Source organism: Neoarius graeffei, chromosome 5 (assembly GCF_027579695.1).
Source record: "Neoarius graeffei isolate fNeoGra1 chromosome 5, fNeoGra1.pri, whole genome shotgun sequence".
NCBI lineage: Eukaryota > Metazoa > Chordata > Actinopteri > Siluriformes > Ariidae > Neoarius > Neoarius graeffei.
Window position 1 is genome coordinate 43954398 of NC_083573.1, and position 27388 is coordinate 43981785.

Genomic DNA, 27388 nt, shown 5'->3' on the forward strand with positions numbered 1-27388 from the left:
GTTACCTTTGCTAAGGGCATTGACACAACCCCATACCATGACAGACCCTGGCTTTTGGACTTGTTGCTGGTAATAGTCTGGGTGGTCCTTTTCGGCTTTGGTCTGGAGCACACAGCGTCCAATTCTTCCAGAAAAGACCTGGAATGCTGATTCGTCTGACCACAGTACATGTTTCCACTGTGATGGTCCATCCCAGATGCCTCCGAGCCCAGAGAACTCAACAGTGCTTCTGGAGACAGTTAACATAAGGCTTCCTTTGCACAGTAGAGTTTTAATTGCCATTTTAAGAAGAAAGAAAGAAGAAACCCTTATTCGTCACATGCACACTTCAAGCACAGTGAAATTCATCCTCTGCATTTAACCCATCTGAAGCAGTGAACACGCACACCCCCAGAGCAGTGGGCAGTCACACCAGAGTGCCCGGGGAGCAGTCAGGGGTCAGGTACCTTGCTCAAGGGCACCTCAGTCCAAGGCCGCCCCATGTCAACCTAACCTGCATGTCTTTGGACGGTGGGGGAAACCGGAGCAAACCCACGCGGACACGGGGAGAACATGCAAACTCCGCACAGAAAGGCCCTCGCCGGCCACTGGGCTCGAACCCAGAACCTTTGTGGATGTAACTCTGTATTGTAGTGCTTGACAAAGGTTTGCCAAACTAATCCCGAGCCCATGTGGTTATATCAGCAACAGGCGAATGACGGTTCTTGATGCCGTCTGAGGGATCAGAGATCATGGGTGTTCAGCTTAGGCTTGTGCCCTTGCCCTTTACCCACCCAGATTCCTCCAGATTCTTTGAATCGTTTAATGATACTCACACAGAGGGTGAAATATCTAAATCCCTTTGTATCTTTCTTTGTGGAACGTTGTTTTAAAACATTTCAATAATTTTCTCACGCATTTGTTGACAAACCGGAGATCCTCGGCCCATCTTTGCTCCTCAAACACTAGGCCTTTCCTGGATACTGATTTTGTACCAAATCACGATTGCAGTCACTTGTTGACCGCACTTGTTTCAAATCGCATCATTATTTAATTGTTTTACCTCATTATTAGATTAGATTAGACAGAATTTTATTGATCCCTTTGGGCAGGTTCCCTCAGGGAAATTAAAATTCCAGTAGCATCATTACAGGATAAACAGAGAATAGAAATAGAGAAAAACTGCTAGATAAATTAAATTAGGTATTTACATATACAAATATGAATAAGATATGGGGAAGAGGAAGGAAAAAAAAAAAGTCCAACAGAAGTAGTATTGCACATTGTCCAGTATTGCTTTTTGTCAGGCTAGGCTACTGCTCCTTCCCATCCTCTGTCCTCCTGTCCCCCCCCCAAGAGGAGTTGTACAGTCTGATGGCGTGAGGGACAAAGGAGTTTTTAAGTCTGTTAGTCCTGCACTTGGGAAGGAGCATTCGGTCACTGAACAGGCTCCTCTGGTTGCTGATGACGGTGTGCAGAGGGTGACTGGCATCATCCATGATGTTCAGTAGTTTGTCCATAGTCCTCTTCTCTGCCACCATCACCAGAGAGTCCAGCTTCACGCCGACCACAGAGCCGGCCCGCCTGATCAGTTTGTCCAGCCTGGATGTGTTGTCCTTGGATGTGCTGCCCCCCCAGCACACCACGGTGTAAAACAGGACACTGGCGACCACAGACTGATAGAACATCCACAGGAGTTTCCTGCAGATGTTAAAGGACCGCAGCCTCTTCAGGAAGTACAACCTGCTCTGTCCCTTCCTGTACAAGTGGTTGGTGTTGCAAGTCCAGTCCAACTTGCTGCCCAGCCACAGCCTGAGGTACTTGTAGGAATCCACAGCCTCCACCTCGACTCCCTCGATCAGAACTGGTCATGACCTTGGTCTGGACCTCCCAAAGTCAATGACCAGCTCCAGTCAATTTAGTTCTAAATTGCCCCATCACAACTGTTTTTGGAATATGCTGCAGGACTGCAACACAGGGATAGATGTATATTTACAGTACAAATGAGATGAAGTTGCCTAGACAAACATGAAATATTTTGGGTTTGTACTGTCTCATCTCATCATCTCTAGCCACTTTATCTTGTTCTACAGGGTCGCAGGCAAGCTGGAGCCTATCCCAGCTGACTACGGGCGAAAGGCGGGGTACACCCTGGACAAGTCGCCAGGTCATCACAGGGCTGACACATAGACACAGACAACCATTCACACTCACATTCACACCTACGGTCAATTTAGAGTCACCAGTTAACCTAACCTGCATGTCTTTGGATTGTGGGGGAAACCGGTGCACCCGGAGGAAACCCACGCGGACATGGGGAGAACATGCAAACTCCGCACAGAAAGGCTTTCGCCGGCCACGGGGCTCGAACCCGGACCTTCTTGCTGTGAGGTGACAGCGCTAACCACTACACCACCGTGCCACCCCCGGGTTTGTACTGTCTGCAATGAAATTAAAATAAATTTAGAAATCACAGCCTTTTTTTTTTTTTTTTTTAAATTTACATTTTCCATATTATCCCAACTCTTTCTGATTTGGGGTTGTAATTTAATTTTTATGCCAGTAAAGGAGCAAAACACTTGGACCTGAATTTCCATGAGTTCTTCATGATGATTATCCCTTTTCGTATCACCACAGTATAAAGGTTCTCAGGAAAACCATCCATTAACTTGTTCCCCCTTCCTGTCCTTTAGGCCATCGACCCAGTAACTAACATCTGCCAGGCAGCAGATAAACAGCTGTTTGGCCTGGTGGAGTGGGCCAAGCGCATCCCACATTTCTCTGAGCTGCCTCTGGATGACCAGGTCATTCTGCTACGTGCAGGTAGAGGTGCTCACTTTCTACTTATACAGACTACTCTCCTGCAAATACAGTACATATTTTCACGTGTTAACTTGTAAGCCAGGCCACTTACGTACTCAAGGAGGTAGGATGTGCTTGTCTGTAAATAATCAGGCCACCAACAATGATCCTATTTAATTTTTAAATTAAACTTGATTCGAGTGAGAAAATGCTATTTTTGTTAGAATAGAAACCCTGCCATTGATGTGTACAAATCATTGTAGAAATAAATGGACTTTTCTTCCCTGTTGCATGTGTGTTTCAGGATGGAATGAACTGCTTATTGCCTCACTTTCTCACCGCTCTATCGGGGTGGAGGATGGACTTCTGCTGACTACAGGCTTGCACGTGCTCAGAGACAGGTGACACTTCACTTCAGCTACTTATTCCGTTGTTTCATAGTTTAGCTATAAAGCTGTTTTAATGCATTGAAATGATCAGTATTTCAAATTTTACTGACCAATTTCGATAAATGAATCTCCGGGCATTAGTTCTGGTATTTCAGGTGCTGTTCATCTGCATAAAAGAACGACAAACTTCTCTTCCTACACGACAAGAATCAGATGAAGTGAAGCATGTTTATCTGAACAGTGATAGTGTTGACCGTTAAATCTAGATGTGAGGACAAAAAACTGTCTTAAATTAAGAATGGATGAATAATTATCAGAGGAAAACATCTTGATGTAAGAAACAACATTTGCAGTTTGATGTAAACGCACTTCTTTTGAACAACACAATGGTTTGTGCACCTCCTTCTCTGTGCTTTTTGTTGCAAAATGAGCTAAAATCATAGTCGCATCTCCCATTTACTCCATTTTTATTGCCACTTTTGTCACCATCATCGTTCCTTTGTTTTTTTTGGGGGGTTTCTGTATTTGTCATGATGTCAGCTCTTCTCTTATGCCCCTTTTCCACCAAAGCAGTTCCAGGGCTGGTTCGGGGCCAGTGCTTAGTTTGGAACCGGGTTTTCTGTTTCCACTGACAAAGAACTGGCTCTGGGGCCAGAAAAACCGGTTCCAGGCTAGCACCAACTCTCTGCTGGGCCAGAGGAAAGAACCGCTTACGTCAGCGGGGGGGCGGAGTTGTTAAGACCAACAACAATAACAAGACCGCGAAAGATCGCCATTTTTAAGCGGCGAGAAGCCGCAGCTGTACAAACACGAAGTCATCCATTATTATTATTATTATTATTATTATTATTGTTGTTGCTGCTGCTGCTTCTTCCGTGTTGTTTTTGCTTCGATATTCGCGCCAAGGTTTAAGCAAACGTAGCGACGTAATGACGTATACAGCGACGTAATGACGTGGCACCGCGAGCGATGGAAAAGCAAACTGGTTCTCAGCTGGCTCGCAAGTTGAACGAGTTGTGAACCAGCACTGGCTCCGAACCAGCCCTGGAACTGATTTGGTGGAAAAGGGGTATTAGTATCTGCAGAAACATGCACCTCAGCTGTGTGAAGATTCCTAAAAGGACCTGCTATAAGAGGATAGTTAAAACTAATGGTCGCCTGATATCCTAATATTGTTATGTGGTGTCCCCCCCCCCCCCCCCCCCCCCCCCCCCCCCCCAGGGCTGATACTGATTATTGACCACTGATATTTGGAACCGGTAAGCAGTTACAGTAAAGTGAAAATCTTGGGGTCAAAATTTAGAATAACACAAACTCCAATACAAAACTGCGTTGAAATGCCTGTAAGCAGGTGTTTAAGCAGTAAGCTGCTTCATTACTAATAACGACTGTAGCTGAATTTGTACAGTAGCAGTAGAATTGACTATTCACCTGTAGCAGCTGTACATCATCTGTACAGTCCATGTACGGATTAACACGGGCCTGAAATGTTTCATTATGCCTAAAGTTTCTAACAATAATGTCCTGCGCCTCTCTACAAGAAACAGTCTGAGACCGCTTCAGAGACACACTTATGTAAAGTTACTAGTAGTTGTTGGTATGACTGACTCCAGTAAGTGGCATGCAAGAAATAATGTTATAGACTATTAATATTTATCCCCTGCTGGTTCTTTTATGCATCTGTCTGTCCATCCCGGGCAGGGTGCTCACTTCCTGAAATCAACTCCTCTCTCAATTTTTGGAGGAATTTCACCAACCTTGGCAGGATTCTTTATGTCGATAATGCACATATTGTAATTTCGTTAAATTGGGTTACATTTTACAGCCCTTGATTTGATTAACAAAATTATACTTTGACAATTTCATGAGTGTGTTGTCCTTCTGAAATCAACTCCTCTCACAATTTTTGGAGGAATTTCACCAAACTTGGTAAAAGGCCTTTATTATATGTCATTAGTCCGATGATTATTATTATTATGATGTTAAATTGGATCACATTTTACCAGAGTTGTGCCCCTTCATTAACAACCTTATACTTTGACAATTTCATGAAGGTGTGCTTGCCTTCTGACATCAACTCCTCTCACAATTTTCGGACGAATTTCTCAAAGCTTGGCAAAAGGCCTCGTTATATGACGGTAATATGCATATTGCAATTTCGTTCAATTCAGTCGCATTTTACCAGAGTTACGGCATAGTTGCCAGCGGAGGATATTGTACTCTCTGAGCACTCTGGTTTTGCTTATCAGCTGGCTAAGAAGAACAACAGCTTTATTCATCGCACACTTGTGAAATTCCTCTCTGCATTTAACCCATCTGAAGCAGTGAACACACACGTGTGCGCACGCACACATACCCAGAGTAGTGGGCAGCCATGTTAACAGCGCCTGGGGAGCAGTTAGGAGTTAGGTGCCTCAGTTAAGGGCACCTCAGCCCAAGGCCGTCCCATATTAACCTAACCTGCATGTCTTTGGACTGTGGGGGAAACCGGAGCACCCGGAGGAAACCCACGCAGACATGGGGAGAACATGCAAACTCCATACAGAAAGGCCCTCACCGGCCACTGGGCTTGAACCCAGAATCTTCTTGCTGTGAGGCGACAGTGCTAACCACTACACCACCGTGCCGCCAATTTAAATTATGGATCAACAGATTTTGTTGACGTTTCACTGTGGCGTTTTGAGTTCACTCCACAAGACTTAACTTTAGCTTACATTTATTATGACCATCGTTTTGCTGCAACATGTAAAAACACCAACTCATACAGGTGAGTAGCATTACATTTGCATTGGGGTAGCTAAAATAAGTTCTATTTGCACTGGCACTAATGTTATTCAGAGATGGAGCTATCGCTACATCAATAAACTCTGTTTTCTCATTGTATTGAACTGTATATCACTGCAATATGATTGTGGTGTTTTTGCATCGATAATATCTGCTGACATACCTTTGAAACACAGCTCTGCTCGCTCACCGGAGCTGTTCCTGTCTGCATGTGTTCCTCTGTGTCGGTTCGTGGCACAGTAGCCTTTGGTAGTCCCTCTTACACAGCCTATTCAAGGTGGTAGTCTTATGCCTTTATTCCGCCTCGCTTTCTGTATAAAACTTCCGATTGTGGAATGAGGGGTCTGTTGTTCTGCCTCTGAGCCAGGACGATTGGTAGCAACAAACCCATAATCAGCGTCTGTGTAAAAGGGACCGGCAGCACAGGGATATGAACTTTTTGATGGGTCTTCTTTCCGAGACCAGCACAAATTCAAACGTCTCCATCTGCAGCGTCTACGGTCCACTCGCCTTTCTGCCTCAAATTACTTCCTACTTCTCTTCACTTTCTCCTCAACACATTACTGATCGCACACACAAGTTGCTTGCACAAGTCTCTCCACTCCTCTCTTTCTCATTTTCTTTCTTTCTCTCTCTGTGTGTTTGCGAGTGCAGTTTTTCTATGACCCCCCCCCCCCCCCCCCCCCTACACACACACACACACACACACACCACATTTTATGGGGGGAAAGAAAAAAAATAAAAATAAATATATATATATATATATATATATATATATATATATATATATATATATATATATATTATCTGTAGCCACTTTATCCTGTTCTACAGGGTCGCAGGCAAGCTGGAGCCTATCCCAGCTGACTACGGGCGAAAGGCGGGGTACACCCTGGACAAGTCGCCAGGTCATCACAGGGCTGACACATAGACACAGACAACCATTCACACTCACATTCACACCTACGCTCAATTTAGAGTCACCAGTTAACCTAACCTGCATGTCTTTGGACTGTGGGGGAAACCGGAGCACCCGGAGGAAACCCACGCGGACACGGGGAGAACATGCAAACTCCACACAGAAAGGCCCTCGCCGGCCACAGGGCTTGAACCCGGACCTTCTTGCTGTGAGGCGACAGCGCTAACCACTACACCACCGTGCCGCCCCTTCCCTTAAACATGAATTATTTATTGGATGTGATTTACATGTTGCATATGATACTCAGCAACTTTGCTTGTGTTTTGAAGAGTGGTATAAATGTTCACAGCTAACAAAAGCACCTCAGTACTCAGTTCACCTGCCGTTGTTTTGAAAGCAACGTGGGGAAACACGGCGTTTTCATATTTCCGATGCGTCGAGCCGTTGCCCTAGACCCCGATGCTCCATTGTGACACGTCACGACTCTGGTTGCGGAACACGGGCTTGCAACGTGAAAAAACCCACTGGGGCGGCTTCAAGCTGGCTAGTTCAGTGCAAGTTCCTAAAGCTGACATATTGAGGTGTCTTATTTACACCAATATTTTAAGTTATTCCACAAAATCGAATCGTGCATGAGCTGATAGCCGATGAGGCGTGTAGTGCCAAGTTGCCTATAAGCCATGTACGATGAGATTGAGTGGAATAACTATTTTATTCTATCCACGTTCACTGGATTTTGAGAAACGGCGCTTTTTTTTTTGCAAATTTGTTAAATAAAAACTTTAGACAAAACGTCCAACAAAATCATTTTCACTGAAAATGTAAACAAACCAGTGAAATGACGGTAGCGGTTTGTGAAAAATGCTACAATAATAATTCTTGAAAAATAAAATGATACATTCTTCCTATCAAATACTTTTATGCCATATATTGTTTTAGAATAGAGTTTTTATTTTGTCCTTGGTTGGTTCAGCAACACGCTCTGCTATTTTGTTTTTCTCTGCTCATGGTATATGAGCTGATATCCTAGTAGTAGAGTAGCCAATCAGAATGCGTGATTGCTCATATCCAGTCACTGTGGATAGAATAATACAGAATATCTGTTTAAAAAGGGCTAGTGTTGATGGGCTGTTACTCATAACATGTAACCATTCAGATAGTGCTGTGGGCGGGACATTGCTTGAGACCAGAGTGGTGACTGCAGACAGAGAGAGGAAGCTGCATCAGAGCTGAAGAAGGGCATTTTTAAATTAAATTATTTTTTCGACAGTTGGATAGACAAAAACGATCTGGATAATCTGTCTAGCTGATAATTGGTTGACCCTTATTTAAAAGTTTACATATACAAGGATGATTAAAGCTGCATTTCAGCAGTGTTTCTTTTACATTTAGTTTATTCATTGCTTGTAGTGTACAGCCAGCATGTAGCTTAAGTTCACAGTAGGATCCAAATAAAATTTCCCCAGCCTATGATTTACTAAAACTCTTGATCTGGTGCTGCGTTTGTGCCGAATCTCACACGGTTGACAGTATTGCTAGTCAGCAGAACTCGGGCCAGATGTGGATAGCACTCGGACTTCCTGTGCAAGCTGGCTAGTTTTTGTGGTTGTGTTGTCACATACACAGCACACATCGCACTGTTGGCTGCTTCTGACTGGTAAAACTCCTCTGCAGGCAGTTCACACATGACGTTATTGGGTTTGTTTCTCCTCATAAAACTTGAAGACAGTAATGTTAATAATGTGTGTTATTGAAAATACAGCATTTGTGATTTGAACATCAGGCTGATTCCAAAACTCTGTAATTGGAACATTTAGTAGGTCTTTAGCGTGTATCAGTAAAGTCTGATACTACATGCAGCTTTTCATAATGACCTTAAAAATATTATTTCGAAATATAATTACTTTGCGCTATACATTTCTCCCTCACCCTCTTTCTCTCACCCCTCGCATTTCTCTCTGTCTTGTTTACACTCCTCAAAGGAAGTATTTTTTTTCCATTCTGATATTTATTATCACGCGCAACAAATGTGTATTAACGGCGCTCCCCGTGCACGAAGTGGTGCTCCATACTTAACATATGGTAATACATTGACCTGATTTTTGATGGCTTTGCAAGCGTACGACATCCGTACGTACAAATGTGTACCACCACAGCAAACCTGATCGTAAGTATAAGGTAACATATATAAATACTTGATCGCCAGACAACGAAAATTGTATCTTTATTTATATAAGAGAGATGGGTTTTTATCCAGTGCTTAATGTTAATTTAAAAAAAAAATGTGGGATTATTTCCGAACACATTTTACAGAAAATATTCATGACAGTTTCATATAAAACTAGTTAAAAGTGTTTAGTCCACTAACTTGTTGGACAGTTGACCATTTGTCCTGTAAGGGCGATAGACAGATATAAGTGCAGGAAGAGTTTTATTGAAGGCATGCTAGCAAACAGATCCAAAACATAGACACAGGCAGTGGTTGAGTGAATCACAGGCAGGATATCAGAGGTCATACTCACAGTCCAAAAACACAAACGGGCTCAAAACCAGAAAAGTGATACAAAATACAAGGCTTGGTAATGCCAGACACAGGGTACAGAGCGTATATTTTGTAGTCTGTGTGTTACTGAGAGTTCTTATAAGTATGCGCTGTGATTGCACTCTAATCAGGAACAGGTGCATGGTAATGAGTCATAATGGTGCTACATGTGCCAATGTACGTGGACTTGACAGATGTAATCAGACAGCTGTTTGACATATCAAGTTTGATATATTTGATCTTAACTATACAGTAACGATGTAAAGTGAAGGCGCTGGTTCACTGCTGTCCACCAGGCACCCAGTAGCGTCACACCGTAATAAATGTCATGGTGTTGTTTCTGGCACATTGCATGAGGTGTCAAAGAAAGGAATAAATATGTATTCGTAACTGCGATGAGTATCTCATTATTGGCGTTACTGTTGCAACACAATGCAGCAATTTACTGATGTGAAATACACGACACTACACAATTCAATGGTTCATATGCTATAGTACACTGAGTGCAGAATTATTAGGCAAGTTGTATTTTTGAGGATTAGTTTTATTATTGAACAACAACTATGTTCTCAATCAACCAAAAAGACTCATAAAGCTGAATATGTATGGAAGTTAGAGTGGGGCGTTTTTAGTTTTGGCCATTTTAGGAGAATATGTATGTGTTCAGGTAACTTTCACTGTGCAGAATTATTAGGCAACTTAATAAAAACCAAATATGTAGCCATTTCACTTATTTATTTTCACCAGGTACACCGATATGACAACTCCAGATTTGCAAATAAACATATCTGACATTCAAACACAAAACAAATCAGTGACCAATATAGCCACCCTTCTTCATGAGGACACTCAAAAGCCTTCCATCCATAGATTCTGTCAATTTCTTTATCTGTTCACGACCAACATTATGTGCAGCAGCAACCACGGCCTCCCAGACGCTGTTCAGAGAGGTGTACTGTTTTCCCTCTTTGTAGACCTCACGTTTTATAATGGACCACAGGTTCTCTATGGGGTTTAGGTCAGGTGAACAAGGGGGCCATGTCATTATTTTTTTCACCTTTCAGACCTTTACTGGCTAGCCACGCAGTGGAGTATTTGGACGCATGAGATGGAGCGTTATCCTGCATGAAAATCATGTTCTTCTTGAAAGATGCTGACTTTTTCCTATACCACTGCTTGAAGAAGGTTTCTTCCAGGAACTGGCAGTAGGTCTGGGAGTTGAGTTTGAGTCCATCCTCAACTCGAAAAGGTCCCACAAGCTCGTCTTTGATGATACCAGCCCATAGCAGTACTCCACCTCCACCTTGCTGGCGTCGGAGTGGAGCTCTGTGCCCATTACTGATCCAGCCACGGGCCCATCCATCTGGCCCATCAAGAGTCACTCTCATCTCATCAGACCACAGCACCTTAGAAAAATCAGTCTTAAGATATTTCTTGGCCCAGTCTTGACGTTTTATCTTGTGTGCCTTACTCAGTGGTGGTTGTTTTTCAGCCTTCCTTACCTTGGCCATGTCCCTCAGTATTGCACACCTTGTACTCTTTGACACTCCAGGAATGTCACAACTCTGGAATATGGCAGAACTGGATGCTAATGGCTGCTTGTTAGCTTCACGCTTGATTTTCCGCAGATCATGTGCAGTTATTTTGCGCCTTTTTTTTCCACACGCTTCTTTCGACCCTGTTGACTATTTGCAATGAAACGCTTGATTGTTCGGTGATCACGTTTCAACATCTTCGCAATTTCAAGAGTGCTGCCTCCGTCTGCAAGACATCTCTCAATTTTAGACTTTTCAAAGTCTGTCAGATCTCTCTTCTGACCCATTTTGCCAGAGGAAAAGAGGTTGCCTAATAATTATGCACACCTGATATAGGGTGTTGATGTCATTAGACCACACCCCCTCTCATTACACAGATGCACAGCACCTGATATACTTAATTGGTAGTAGGCTTTCAAGCCTAAACAGCTTGGAGTGGGACAACATGCATTAAAAGGATGTTGTGGTCAAAATACTCACTTGCCTAATAATTCTGCACTCAGTGTATTGTTCTATCGTGGTTGAGTTTGTGCTGTTCCAAATATTTTCTTCATACACTCATCAGGAGGTCCGCTTTTAGGCAGTGCCAAAATATAATGGTGCATCTCAAACAATTTGAATATCATGAAGAACATTTTTTTTGTTTGTGTGTGTAATTTAATTCCAAAAAGGTAAGCTTTCATATGCTGTATTCATTACATGGAAAGTGGAATATTTCAAACCTTTTTTGTTTTCATTTTAGCTATGACTTGTAGCTCATGAACATCAGAAATCCAGTATCTCAAATGATTAGAATATTTCCCAAGATCAATCAAAAAAGGATTTGCAATACAGAAATGTCCAACTTCTGAAAAGTATGGTTTGTTTATACACTCAATACTTGGTTGGGACTCCTTTACCATAAATTTCTGCATCAATGTGGTGTGGCATGGAGGCAATCAGCTTGTGGCACTACTGAGGTTTTATTGAAGTCCAGGTTGCTTTGATGGCGGCTTCCAGTTCATCTGTATTTTTGGGTCGGGTGTTTCTCACCTTCTTGACAATACCCTATAGATTCTCTCTGGGGTTCAGGTCAGACAAGTTGGCTGGCTAATCAAGCGTGCTAATATCATAGTCAGGAAACCATGTGGTGGTAGTTTTGGCACTTTGGGCAGGTGCTAAGTCGTGCTGGAAAAGGAAATCAGCATCTCCATAAAGCTTATCAGCAGATGGAAGCATGAAGTGCTCTAAAATCTCCTGGTAGATGGCTGCATTGACTTTGGACTTGATGAAACACAGTGGACCAACACCAGCAGATGACATGGCAGCCCAAATCATCACAGACTGCGGAAACTCCACACTGGACTTCAAACACCTTGGATTCTGTGCCTCTCCACTCTTCCTCCAGACTCTAGGACCTTGATTTCCAAATGAAATGCAAAATTTATGTTCATCTGAAAAGAGGACTTTGGACCACTGAGTAACAGTTCAGTTCTTTCTCTCCTTAGCCCAGGTAAGACGCTTCTGACATTGTCTCTGGTTCAGGAGTGGCTTGATATTAGGAATGAGACTATTGTAGCCCCTTTCCTGAAGACATCTGTGCGTGGTGGCTCTTGATGCACTGACTCCAGCCTCCTTGGGAAGCTCTCCCAAGTTCTTGAATTGACTTTCTTGACCATCCTCTCAAGGCTGAGGTCATCTCTGTTACTTGTGCACTTTTTCCAGCCAGCCTTTTTAGTAGTGACCTGCTGTGGCTTACCCTCCTTGTGGAGGGTGTCGATGATCGTCTTCTGGACAACTGTCAAATCAGCAGTCTTCCCCATGATTGTGGTTGCATGTGTTGAACTAGACCGAGATGCACGCTATTTATACTGTTTTACTCAACATGAAATACTCAATTTTTTTTGCACTGTATGCAATAATTATCAAAATTAAAATAGAAAAATGCTTGAAACATTTTAGTTTACATGTAATGAGTCTAGAATATATTTTCACTTTCTTAAATAACTGATGGAAAATATTAAACTTATCCATGGTATTCTAATTGTTTGAGGTGTGTTTTTATTTATATATTACAGTCTAGATAATAGTGAGTCACTGGCTGCTTTAAACATAAGCTTGTTTACTGAAGTGTGTTATTGATGTGTTGTAAAGATTCACAAGGAGAGAGAGCCACTTCTAATTCCTCTTTACACTGGTTTATATCTCCACAGGGAAAGTGCACGCAGTCCTGAGGTGGGGGCCATATTTGACAGGTATTTGAAAGGAGTATCTGATGACTACTACTTTTACTTCTGACTAAAGTTGATTGAACAGTACTAATGATTTGTAAGTTGTAATTCAGTGAGTTACCAATGTGTCCTGCTAATTAGCAATCAATTGCAATATTTTCATAAGCTCAGCATCTTTTTATTCGTGTATTGTAGTTAAAACAGTGAAAGCTCAAAGTACAGTGTCTGCTGGACTGGGAATTGGGATGTGCAGTTCTGACTTATTATTGTTCCTTCCTCTGTCGTTATTCCTGCTCTTCTCTTCTTGTAGAGTGCTCACTGAGTTGGTAAATAAGATGCGAGATATGCAGATGGACAAGACTGAGCTTGGATGTCTGCGAGCCATCATCCTCTTTAACCCAGGTGCAGTTATCAGAGCTTTATTTAACGAAGCAAACCTGGCGGCCATGTTTGTTTACAAATTGTCACAGTCGCTCACTAGTGTGGAAGTTTTACATCTCCGACGTGTGACCTCATGTTGTCTTGACAACCATGCAATATCGTAAACCATATTCCACGCTCATTCTCCATGAGGTAGAGTGATGTAATACACGTAGGATAAGCGATATGCTAACAATGTTGCATGCTGTCAAACCAAATGAATGGAACCCACTAGAAGGGAACAGAACACGTTTTTATTCCACTGAAAAAGTGTCCTGTATGTATAATAATTTTTCATATACAGTATCTGTGCCGCCATATGAAGTGCATAATGCAAATTTCCTGCAAATCTTAAACCTTTTAGATTGCAAATACTTCCATTAAGGCAGTTCTGGACTCCTAGTAGCTGTTTTGTCTGATCTGTACCATATGCACCATTTTCACATATCTCGTATGCAAAATATTACCTTGATCATCTCAACCTGCTCTGTACTGTAAATGTTTCACAGTATTGGCTGATGACAAAACTGCCCTTATGATTACCTTGGAATTTTTAAACCAAGTTTCATTCAAAAGCATAAATCAAAAGTGAAGAAATTTTAAATGTATTTATGCAGTGGTGCAAAATGGCATTTGTTTTTCACCAGAAAGTGTCCAGCTTTGACGCTTGTAATCTTTTTCCTCGATGTCGTTTAGATGCCAAAGGCCTGAGCAACACGAGTGAGGTGGAACTCCTGCGAGAGAGAGTGTATGCATCCTTAGAGGCCTATTGCAGGCAGAAATACCCTGAGCAGCAAGGGAGGTATGCTTCTTCTTTCTCAACAATTCTGTTTGCAATTTTTTTGCAGCAAGCTACCATTACTTCATGCCAAGCTTCAAGCTGATGTTACAAAAACCTGCTGGCACATGCAGAAGCAGGTTTTTAAAAAAGAACAAATGACAGGTGTAAAAAAATTATTTGTAAAAAGGCTTTGGAGCTGGTAGAAAAAGCAACACTCCTGCAGCCTGTTGGATGAGTTGAGTGGAAGTGAGTAAATGGACATTACATTGTAGTTCACGAAGTACTTTTTAAAAAAAAAAATGGTTGTCAAGTAACATGGATTCAGAGTAGCCTTAAGTTGTAACTCCTAACTCTTAGTAGTAATTGCAAGGTACATCATAAACACAACAACCCAGATTTTTACTCTCAGCATAATAGATTATAGGATAAATCAGTGTTTCTCAACCACTGTGCTGCGAAGCGCCATGTAATGGGCTGCAAATTATTATTATGATTTTTTTTTTTTTCCAAGTTTGAAGCCAAATACTAAATAGTTCAGGATGTCGTAGTGTCCCAAATCTGATAGCTGGTTTGCCATAAACCCCCCCAAGTGGAACAAATATATTTGTGGGTAAATTAAGAAGAACAAGCCTTTATTTTGTCACATTTAACACGCGCACACAGAGAAAGAGAGCACAGAATAAATAAATACAGTAAATTATATGGATCTGTGATGCCTCCTGGAAGAGAAGAGCAGGGAGGATTGAGAATCAAGCAGCTGTGGTTTGTTTACACCCGATACTAAAACTTGTAGCGTCCTAGCAACCTTCTCAAAGACGCGTACAAAAAGCCCAGGCAAAAACAATACAGGATTTATCTTAGTGTCCTGATCCCCAGATCTTTAACCCAGCCACATATATGAAAAGTTGTACCCCTCCATGCTCTTCCAGGTTTTCATCTGTGTCCCCGTGTAGAACGATGTCTGCAACACCAGGTAGTTTGAGATGTCGGGGAACTCAACGGATGGATAATTTTCCAACTCATAATAAATGAATAACTTTATTTGAACACGATAAGTTGATCAGCATCCTTTTGGCGGATGCCGCCTTTTTCACGGCTGAATTGCGCAGATCCGATTTGGGGGGGGGTGTCTGATTATAATTTCAAAGTAAATTCTGTATTAAAATTACTAAATAAGTAAATGCCGTTACAGTCCATGAAACATAGGAAGTATAAGTATGAGAAAAAAACAGTAAATCAGAAAGCTGCGCATGTTTGCGCGAAAGCTGCGCAAATGTGCGCAGCTTTCTGATTTACTGTTTTCTTCTCATACTTATACTTCCTATGTTTCATGGACTGTAACGGCATTTGCTTATATACAGAATTTACTTTGATGAAATTATAATCAGACACTCCAACGCCTCCCCCCCCCCCCCCCCAAAAAAAAAAAAAAAAAAAATCAGATCTGCACGATTCAGCCGTGAAAAAGGCGGCATCCGCCAAAAGGCACGCCGTTTGCATCCCTGCTTCTGACTGAGAATGACCTGCTTGCATGGATTAGCTTCTGGCACATCTATACAGTTTTAAATACAATACCTACAATTAAAACTTTTTTTTATTGTATTTAATTCCTGGGCTCCCATCTGTAACGGGGAGTGATGTTGCATCCCATTAGTACACTTTACAATAGATTTTTTTAGATTCTAATAGATGAGCCAAAATAATTGGGGATTTTTTTTAATGGGCCCCGACTCGTTACAAGTATGAATAGATGGGCCGTAAAGCAGGAAACGTTGAGAACCCCTGGGATAAATGACCACACACTATCAGCCAGTAGAGCAAGCCCATTAGGGATATCATTAACATATTATTACGTTTCAATCTGTCACTTAGCGTATTTAAATGCACATTGTTGGATACAGATGCTTATTTTTGTTACTAGGGTTCATTCAAAAATGCTGTTAAATTTGTTGAACGAGAGCCAAAGCAACAGAACACGCACATACTAGTGTAGATGAATTATTTTAATCACCATTTTCTTGTAATGATGTTTACAATTATTACAATATTCCTCAATCATGGATCTCATTTCCTGCTTGTTGTAACCTGTTGCTGATGTGCTCATGATGAGCTGCATCACTCTGTGCTTTACACTTTTGTCTGATTTGCAAAAATCCATTTTTATTTTATTTATTTATTTTTCAGTTACGTCTGTGCCTTTTGTACCTATAAATACCAATACTATTTAAAGGGGAACTGAAGGCAAATTTTTTTTATCAAAATTCTATTTATTTCATTTTATTAAATATAGGAATGCATTTTTGATACTATAGCAGTGACAAAATAGCTAAGTTCTGAGTGTTTGAAATATGCTCTGTAATATCAGTCCATATGTCAAAGCAATGGCTGTAAACGAGATTCGCTGAGAACTGTGTGAGACATCGTAGGATGGAAGTAAAACTTGCAGCGGAAATCAAAGTCGCCAACGTTATCAAAAGACACACGCGCCCTCTTTCGAATGCTGATGTAATCAGGCTGGAAGTTTTGTTTGTTTTGATAGCAATCAGGAAAGTTTGAAAAAAGTAGGCAGTAATCGTCATTTAAACTCGTTTTTGTGCAATATTTCGTTTGGAAAACAGTTTTCAAAATGGCGGCACTGACACCTGGCTGACACTTCACATTTCGAAGTCTCGTGAAGATCGCGCGGATAAGCGACGCCTGCCGTGGACCAAACGAACTAAATTCAACATGGCTAAAAACCGAATAGGCTGATAAGTTTAATATTTAATTGCAATTAGCTGCCAATACGAGTCATGATATAAAGGTTACTAAAACCGAAAACGTAATTGAAGAACACGTTAATTACGAAATAAAGCAAGTTTAAAAATGACTCCAGTTCTCCTTTAAGCAAAAAATAGTCAGTATTCTGTTAGACCTGCATCACAATTTTAGATCCAGGGGGAGCAACAATAAAAATGTTTGCCAAAATTTGTTCTGCTTCAATTTCTTAATCGTAAAACCGTTGAATGAAAGCTGTTCAGATGTAGCCCTCTCTGGTAGGAAAATGCTGTTATAAGGTACTTGTGGAAGTCTGTTTCATAACATGGCTCCGGCTGCACCATCTTTCTTTAAGCATAACATTTACATGGAACCTAACTATAGCTGACTCCCAACTTTTTTCTTCAGGTTAGATAAAAGTGCCACGCTCCGACTGATGATTCAAGTGTTTTATTACAACGAGCAAATGCTGAAACCACCGTGAAAACTGAAAGAAATACACGGTGGCAAATACACATCAGTAAAACCATCATGAAATGTTTCACTTAATACCCATAATATTAATGCCTTCAGGAAATATGACACAAATACGTCAATAAACATACCGTGTACGCCTTCAACCCGAAGGTTAGGAGTGGCTAGCAGTCTTTGTCTCCATATTGCACAGTCTCTCATACATCCTCATACCGCTCGAGCACACTGAACATGTGAAGAAACGAAACTCGTGCTCCTCCCCATAGCATCACATGACCAAATGACGTGCTCACATGACGTGATTAATTGAACAATTTTCAGATTAAGTATGCAAATAAGTATGAGCAAAAACATTGAATATTAAATATGAACAAATAATACACAAAAATACTAATATTACAGCGTTAACTACACTGCCACCAAAATTACAAAGGTTTATGTTCACCATATTTAGACAAAACGTGAATAAAACTTGTAATTTTCTATCAACTTCAAACCCAACTTTTACACTAAATTTTTATCAATAGTTCGTTAAAGTAGTTAACTGAATTGTTCCATTTTATTTCAACGTTATTCTATTTTGAATTATGTTTAACTAACACCACTAATTTGTGAACTGGGCGCTCAAGATATGAAGGTTGTGGTAAGCGTTTACCTTGTGGTCCTAAATTTCTTTGACCTTTCGGACAAGACCATCATCTTCGTTTGCTTCAACAACCTTAGCAAGTGGCCACTCATTTCTAGGAGTATTCTCATCCTTAACAATCACTACATCTCCAACCTGTACATTCCTTCTTGTCACGTGCCACTGCTGTCTAAGGCTGATGTTGGTCAAGTATTCTCGTCGCCACCTGCTCCAGAATTGTTCAGAGAGATACTGTACTCTGCGCCACCTTTTTCTGGCATATAAATCATCTTGAACAAATTTTCCAGGAGGTGGAAGGGGCATAGTAGGCTTCAAAGTTAGTAAATGATTGGTGTCAAGGGTTCAACACTTTTGGGATCACAGATTGTGTTTGTTGTGAGCAGGCAACTGTTCACTATGGACATGGCCTCGTAGAAGAATGTTCTTAATGAGGAGTCATCCAGTCTTCTTTTAGCTTGAGCAAGGACAGAACTCATCACGCTCCTGATTGTCCATATCTGACGTTCCCAAATGCCTCCCATATGACTGGCCTCAGGAATATTCATAAGGAAGTCACATTCCTTTCTCGCAAGATAGGTTGAAATCCTTTCCTCATCCAGTTCCATTAAGCACTTTCCCAACTCACTCTTTGCTCCTATGAAATTCGTACCTTGGTCAGATCGAATTTGTCTGACTGTTCCTCTTATTGCTATGAAGCATCTCAATGCATTCAGAAATGCATCAGTTGTGAGATCTTCCAGCATCTCAATATGGATGGCCCTGGAGCTTAGGCACGTTAACAACAGCCCATACCTTTTGTATTCTTTTCTACTTTGTTTTGTGTAGAAGGGGCCAAAACAGTCAATGCCTGTGCATGAGAATGGAGGAGATGGCTCAATTCGATCAATAGGCAGGTCAGCCATGCGCTGTCCTTGAGTTCGGCCACGCACCCTTCGACATGTAACGCAACTCTTGATGTACTTGGCCACAACTTTACTGGCACCCATTACCCAATATCCATTGGCTCTGAGTTTATTCAGTGTTTGTCCTCGACCTTGGTGCTGTGTTCTTTTATGGCAGTGGTCAAGTATCAGTTGTGTAACAATACCTTCTTTTGGGAGTATCACAGGATGTTTGAACTCCAGAGAAGCTGACGACCTTCTCAACCTGCCACCAACCCTAAGCACTCCATCCTCAAGAAATGGGTCCAATTCATACATCTTATGAGTTTTCCTGAGTTTTTGTGGTGATGTTTGGCTAAGCCATTTAAGTTCTTCCCCAAATGCTTCTCTTTGGGCTGCCTTGATCAGCACGAGAGCAGCTTTCTTTCGCTCCTCTACAGTAATGGGCCCAGAGCTGTCCCTGCGAGTCAGCCTCTGAATGCGTGCAATGACATTGAGACATGTAACCCAGTCAGAAAATCTTGACAACCGATTCAGGAGGTCATATTCTTTCACAACATCAGTTTTCAGGACTTTGACCTCTGGGTCGCCTATAAGTAGCTCTGAGGATGTTTGGTTGGTTACAATTTCTTGTTCCCATAAGAACTTGGGTCCTTTGAACCAGTTTGATGCCATCAGATCTGCCACCTTAAGCCCTCTAAAGGCATGATCTGCCAGATTCTGACTTGTATCAATGTAAAACCATTGATTAGGGTCAGTAGCATCTCTGATTTTCTGGATTTGATTCGCTACGAAAACATGAAAACATCGGGCTTCATTCTTGATGTATCCCAGTACCACCTTTGAATCAGTCCAGAAGTACTCCTGATCTATATTTAGCTCAAGCTCCTCCCTGAGAATCTTGCTTACGGCTGCAGTGAGCTCAAGACGTGGAATATTGACAATCCTCGTGGGTGCTACCCTAGCTTTCGCCATTATTAATGTGCAACGTACTTGTTCAGCAGCTACGATCCTGATATAAGAGCACTGCCCATAGCCATAATTACTGGCATCTGAGAAATGATGCAGCTCAATTTTCTGGATCGTGCCAAGATTGTTGGGAACAACGCACCGTGGTATTTGAATGGAGTGAAGATTGTCCAGGTCTTGGAGCCATGTCTCCCACTTTGGCCTTAGTTCTGGCGGGACGGGCTCATCCCATCCTACACCTCGTTTGCACATTTCTTGCAACACTCCTTTCCCAGTCAAGATATAGGGGGCAATAAATCCTAGTGGATCATATATGCTAGCGACTGTGGATAAGATGCCTCGTCGAGTGGCTGCTCTTTCCTGTTGGACCACATTTAAATGAGAAGACATCCATCTCTATGTTCCACTTCACACCCAGCACACTCTGAACTGGCAGCTCTCTATAGTTTAGGTCCACATCTGTCACTGCACCAGCACGCTCACTCTCTGGAATTGTCTCCAAGACAGCTCTGTTATTAGACACAAACTTGTGCAGACGCAGTTGTCCCTTACTACAGACTTCTCTTGCTTCATGGACTAGTCGTTTGGCTCTTTCAACAGAATCCAGACTGACAAGTCCGTCATCCACATAAAAATTTCTCCGGATGAAACTTGCTGCTAGGGGGTACTCATTCTCATACTTAGTGGCGAGGTATTTCATGCCGTAATTGGCACATCCTGGTGATGACACTGCTCCAAATATGTGCACCCTCATGCGGTATTCTTTGGGCTCACTCTTGGTATTCCCATTCTCCCACCAGAGAAACCTCATGAAATCCCGATCGTCTGGAGTAACATGGAAACGGTGGAACATTTTCTCAATGTCACAGTTGATTGCAATGGGATACTGGCGAAATCTGCACAGCACTCCAGTCAATATATTTGTTAAATCAGGCCCTGTGAGTAGGCGGTCATTCAACGAGGTGCCTTCGTATTTGGCGGAACAATCGAAAACAACCCTTATCTTTTCAGGCTTTCTTGGGTGATACACCCCATGGTGTGGGATGTACCATGTGTTTCCGTCCCTTGGTGTTGCACACACTTCCTCCGCATCACCATCATTGAAAACATTGACCATGAATTTAACATAGTCCTCCTTATATTTGGGATTTTTCTCCATCTTCCCCTTTAGATGTTTCACCCTGACTGTGGCTAGATGTTTGTTGTTAGGCAGCTGGGGGCGCTCTCTAAATGGAAGTGGCATCTCCAAATGTCCATTTTCATTATGATGCAAATTCTAAATGAGAAAATTCAAGAAATGGATATCTTCTTGAGAAACTGTCCCGTCTGTAGGGTCTGTATCCTGAAAGTCTGCCTCTAATGCCTTAATTGCACATGCAGGTGTAATAGGTGGAATTTCTTTCACAGAGATGCGATAACAGAATCCTGCCATTGGCCCTCTACCAGTGGTAGGCATTTTGGCACCAACTATGCTCCACCCCAAGTCCGTTTTTACTGCTCATGCTCATTTCCTGATATTACCTCTTTTGGTTTTAGAGCTCTTGTGCAGTCGTAACCTATCAGGAGTCCAGCTGGACAGTCAAGCAAGTCTGGCATCTCTTCAGCTATGCTAAGCAAGTGTGCCCATCCTTTGGCCGTTTCCCGAGTTGGAATACTGGTCTTCTCCAACGGGATGTATTCTCTAGTGTATGCTGGTGGTAGCTCAATGCATTCTTCTGAACTGTATCCTCTCACCTTTTAACCCAGTGGCTCTGTGACAATTCACTATTGACCTGTCAGTCATTGTTGACAACTTGAGCTTGACTGGTTCGGTGTGGGCTTGAAGTTTTTCACACACATCTTGATTAATGAATGTATTGCTACTTTGTGTATCCAACAGCGCATACACCAAGATCTCAGGGCTGTTCTTGACAGCACTAGAGAGCCACACAGGGACAATCATTGAGGTGCTGTCTGCATTATCCATGTTCACACTGCACAAGGTAGTAGAGGAATTGTCTTTCTGTTGACTTGCTTCAGGCTTTTCTTCTTGAGCACGTTCGTCATGAAGCGGAGTTGGATGGCTCTTTCGACAAATATTACAAGTAGCCCTTTTCCAACAATCCTTTGCAACATGACCAACTCTCAGGCAAACGAAGCACATATTGTTCTTGACGAATGTTTTCTTTTCATCAAGGGGAAAAGCAGCAAATTGTTCACATTTGTAAATGAAGTGATTTTGCTGACAGCATATGCATTTTATTGGTTTCTTTGGTTGAGCAGCAGATGGATTAACTGCAGAGCCTACTGATTCACCTGAATCCTTAGAAGCTTGACTTTTCCCTTGAGCAACCTTTGTTGATGTCACTAGAGTTCTGGCTTTGAGGCGTTTTGTGTCTGTACTTGTTTTCTCCTCTGTATGTTTCAGAGCGTAAAGAGAGGAAACAGGATTGCATGCGATGCGGGCCTCCTCTGCTATAAAGTCTGAGAATTCTTCAAAACTTGGATATGGCTTGTTGTCATCCAATGTCTTGGTGACATGCCGATTCCATTGAGCTGTTGCCCAGTCAGGAAGCTTTTGAAGCAATTTTTGATTCTCCTTACAATCATCCAACACTTTCAGACTTTGTACGTGAGGCATGGCATTTTTACATGAGACCAGGAAGTCACTGAACTCTCTTAATTTTAGTGGGTCTTTTGGTCCTATCTTGGGCCAGCTACTAAGTTTACCTCGAAAGGCTCTTTGCACTATGAAAGGATGGCCATAGCGCTTGTTCAGGGCATCCCAAGCCTGTGTATATGCTTCTTCATCGCTTCTGTAAAACGTTCCATCCAACACAGATAGTGCATCCCCACTTATGTATTTTCTCAGATAAAACAGTCTATGTGCTGGGTCTCTGCAGCTCGTTTCGATAAGTGCTTTAAAGCTGGTGCGCCATTCAGTGAATTTTAGCGGATCACCAGTAAACAAGGATGGCTCGGGTGCAGGAAGTCTGGCCACCATCAGAGATTCTTTAAAAAAGGCTTGCACTAGTGATGCTTCATTCAATTTTTCCTCCGATTGTCTTTCTGAACGAGGAGGGACTGATACGTCATGGGGAATCTGAGCATGTGGAGCTTTGGTATGCTGAGTTTGGGGCTGACTTGGAGGCAGAGTTATTTCTTTATTTTCTCCTATTTCAGCATTAAGTTTTATTTCCTCCTCAGCATACACATCATATTCAGCCTGCATAGCTTCCAGATCCCTTTGGTTTTCCAGCATTCTTAATTTGTCTTGCTGGGCAAGCACCTCTTTTCCTTGTGCAGCTATTTCACTTTCTCTGTTAATTTCAGCCCGTTTTGATGCCAAGCGTGCTGCTGCTTCAGCTTTCTTTATTGACACCTGACTACCTGGTAGACTTAACCACACCTGCCCTTGATACAGTGGACCCATAAATTGATCTAGCATCTTCCCTCTGAAGTAATTGTAAGAGCGATTCCTTAACTGCAGCAGCATCAAACTCTTTGCCCACTTCTGAGCGACGCATATTTAGCAGTGTAATTACTTCTTTAGTTACAGAGGTACAGCTATCCATTCTCCTTCTTATGTCTTGAGAAGGCGTAGTCATTGCACGTAAGCTCTCATATTCTTGCTTTAAGCGCGACTCGTATTCTTCCAAAGAAGTCACCATACTGTCTAGTTGTATCTTGTCACATTCTTCTTTAAGTTTGCTCCTAATGTACTGAATCTCAGCCTTGAAGTTTACATACATTAACATAAACTTTCTTTCCTTTTTTGCACTCTCTTGCTTTACATAGTCAAGCCACTTTTCTGTTGGTATTCGTTGTCTCTGAGCGCCTCAGTTGTTCAGGTTGAAAATCTGGTTCCTGGCTCTCTACACTATGTGCTTGCAGAATTGTATCAATTTCAGCTATGCGTTCTTTCATTTGTTCCGTTAATGTTGCATCTGTTAGTCTCTAACTTAGTTTGTAATTCTCTTTGTTGTTCTTCAAGAGCCTGAATTACTCCCTCAAGTACAAGAGTATCTCCCTTGCTTTGATCCATTTTCTTAACTACTTTAAAACAACACTATAAAAAGTCGTCAAAATCTCGAACACAGAACTTGGGCTACAAGAAAGTTACAATATTAATTTCAAATAGAAATTACACACGTATTAAACCTAAGCGTACAGTGAATCCACACCACAATATGATTGATACAACAATCTCCAATGCTTACTAAACACAGGCCACAAATATTCTGTACATAATGGCCATTTCACACGAATTTACAATCTATTTGCAATATGTGTTCATTTCTTATAAAAGAAATGCAAAGTTAAACCTGACGGCTTGCATCCACTCACGACACTGTCGGAAGACGACGCGCTGTTGCCCTCTTGCGGTGACCTGCTGCAGCGGCAGCGCTGTCCTCACTCGCTGTTATGGCGCGAGTCCGACCTTGCCGTTCTTCAAGCGGAGCCGACGAAACAGTCACCTTGAACGACGACCAGAGCAGCAAAGTAGTTGTGGGTGGTGGTGTGCGAGGTCTTCAAGCTGCGACACTGACGGTCTCTTCCATCTTGCCATGGCCTGTGGTTGTGACGAGTCAGAGCTTGCATTTACGTGTCCTGCTCGGTGCGGGGTTCCCTCTCTGGCCTCGCTGCGCACGTGTACTGTTTCACTGGCCTCGCTGCACGTCTTCACCGGCCTCGCTGTAGGCTCCCACGTTTTCACTATAGCTGACTCCCAACTTTTTTCTTCAGGTTAGATAAAAGTGCCACGCTCCGACTGATGATTCAAGTGTTTTATTACAACGAGCAAACGCTGAAACCACCGTGAAAACTGAAAGAAATACACGGTGGCAAATACACATCAGTAAAACCATCATGAAATGTTTCACTTAATACCCATAATATTAATGCCTTCAGGAAATATGACACACGTCAATAAACATACCGTGTACGCCTTCAACCCGAAGGTTAGGAGTGGCTAGCAGTCTTTGTCTCCATATTGCACAGTCTCTCATACATCATCATACCGCTCAAGCACACTGAACATGTGAAGAAACGAAACTCGCGCTCCTCCCCATAGCATCACATGACCAAATGACGTGCTCACATGACGTGATTAATTGAACAATTTTCAGATTAAGTATGCAAATAAGTATGAGCAAAAACATTGAATATTAAATATGAACAAATAGTACACAAAAATACTAATATTACAGCGTTAGCTACACTAACATTATTTACATAATCTATAATATAGATACTTAGGCAGTGTCTAGAAGCGGAGTTCCTGATGAGTGTATGAGCAAAATATTTGCAAGGGCACAAAATCAACGTGACTAGAGAAATAATATAGCGTATGACTCATCAAATTGTGTAGTGTTGTGTATTTCACGTCAGTAAATTGCTGCATTGTGTTGCGACAGTGATATCAATAATGAGATGCGCATCACAGTTACGAATACATATTTATTCTTTGACACCGCATGCCATGTGCCAGAAACAACAACATGACATTTATTACAGTGTGACGCTGCTGGGTGCCTGATGGACAGCAGTGAACCAGCGCTTTCACTTTACATCGTTACTGTAGAGTGAAGATCAAATATCAAACTTGATATGTCAAACAGCTGTCTGGTTACATCTGTCAAGTCCACGTACATTGGCACGTGTAGCACCATTACGACTCATTACCATGCACCTGTTCCTGATCTCAAACTTGAATTGAATTATGTGGTTACATCGGTCATGTCCACATGTGTTGGAGCTCGAAGCGCAGCCGTAGATTGCAAAGCCCATGCACTCAATTAGGACTAATTGCTATGTGCCTGTTCCTGATTAGAGCTCAATCACAGCGTGTATACATAAGGACTCTCAGTAACACAGACTTTCACAAAGCCTTGTATTTATACCCCTGCTCCGAGGGGGGGGGTGCTGGTGTACCTCTGTCTGCCCGTCCATCTGTATTTCCATCCATCTGAAACACCCCTTTTCTCAGCAACCACAAATCATAGCCGCTTGGTTCTATACCGTGTATACCGTTTTCAGGTCTGTCACATATCAGCTTCCTGTTTACTGACAATGTAATTATGAAACATATAGCATGGATTTACAAAATTTTTATAACACTGTTCTCAGCAACTACAAATCACAGCTGCTTGATATTTGGTATCGAGCTTCAGCTTGGGGTTCTATACCATGTATACCGTTTTCAGGTCTGTCGCACATCGACTTCCTGTTTACTGACTGAATGTATTTACAAAACGTATAGGGTGGATTTTGGCGCTATTTCAAGAAGCAAAATGCTAGTTCAAGATGACAGTTTACCAGGAGGCTGTTTGAAATCCCTGGGGAGAACACTGCTTTTATTTCAGGGTTATTTGTTGATGTCAACATTCATAGTAAGTGTCCTATTCCTGCGATTGCTTGCGTTCTATATAAGCGAGAGCCGGGGGATACGTAATTGAGCAGTAGCTCACCGTTGATGATGTTTTTCTGGTTGTGACCCTGTTTGCGTTTTTGGACGGTGAGTGTTGTATTCCCTCTGATATCCTGTCTGTGCCTCACTGGACCACTGCCTGTTTTTATGCCTCCGCCACCGTAAGGTGCAGGAGGCATTATGTTTTCAGGTTGTCTGTGCGTCCGTCCGTCCCGAAACCTTGTGAACGCGATATCTCAAAGGCTAATGAAAGGAATTTCACCAAACTTTCACCATTTGTGCGCTTTGGGACAAACATGAACTGATTAGATTTTGAGATCAAAAGGTCTAAGGTCAAGGTCACTGTGAGGTCAAATGTCTGTCCGAAAACCTTGTGAACACAATATCTCCAAGGCTGATGCAAGTAATTTCACCAGGTCAAGATTACTGTGAGGTCAAATGTCCATCCCCAAATCACAACTTTAATAAGGCGTGTAGTCTACCGGGCGGAGGCATCCCTGTCGACGCCGTTGGCGTCGAGTTCTATCTAGTTCATCTCTGTTTTGGATGTTTGCTAGCGTGCTCTCAAAACTCTTTCTGCACTTACATGACAGAAACTATCAGTTGTCCAACAAGCTAGTGGACTAATACAACTGTTTTAGCTAGTTTTATATGAAACTCTCGTATTTTCCATAAAATGTATTAGTAAAAAAATCCCCCACAATTTTTTAATAAGCAATTTAAAAATAAGCTCTGGATAAAAACCTGTGTAATAAAGGAACAGATTTTATTGTCTGGTGGTCAAGCGTTTTGAGATCCGTTGCCTTGCTCTTCTGAGCGGGTTCCATGTGGTGGTACACGTACGTCATATGGACATCGTATGGTCAAGCCATCAAAAATCAGGTTGATGCG

General features: G+C 42.1%; 1 protein-coding gene across 1 annotated transcript in view; it reads left to right on the forward strand.

Annotated features, from left to right (window-relative positions):
- Positions 1–27388, forward strand: part of rxrbb (retinoid x receptor, beta b) — a 44138-nt gene that overhangs the window by 14602 nt on the left and 2148 nt on the right. The window contains exons 6-10 of the mRNA XM_060921767.1: positions 2673–2802; positions 3086–3182; positions 13143–13184; positions 13471–13562; positions 14277–14382. Coding sequence (XP_060777750.1) covers positions 2673–2802; positions 3086–3182; positions 13143–13184; positions 13471–13562; positions 14277–14382 — 467 coding nt within the window. The remainder of the gene's footprint in view (positions 1–2672; positions 2803–3085; positions 3183–13142; positions 13185–13470; positions 13563–14276; positions 14383–27388) is intronic.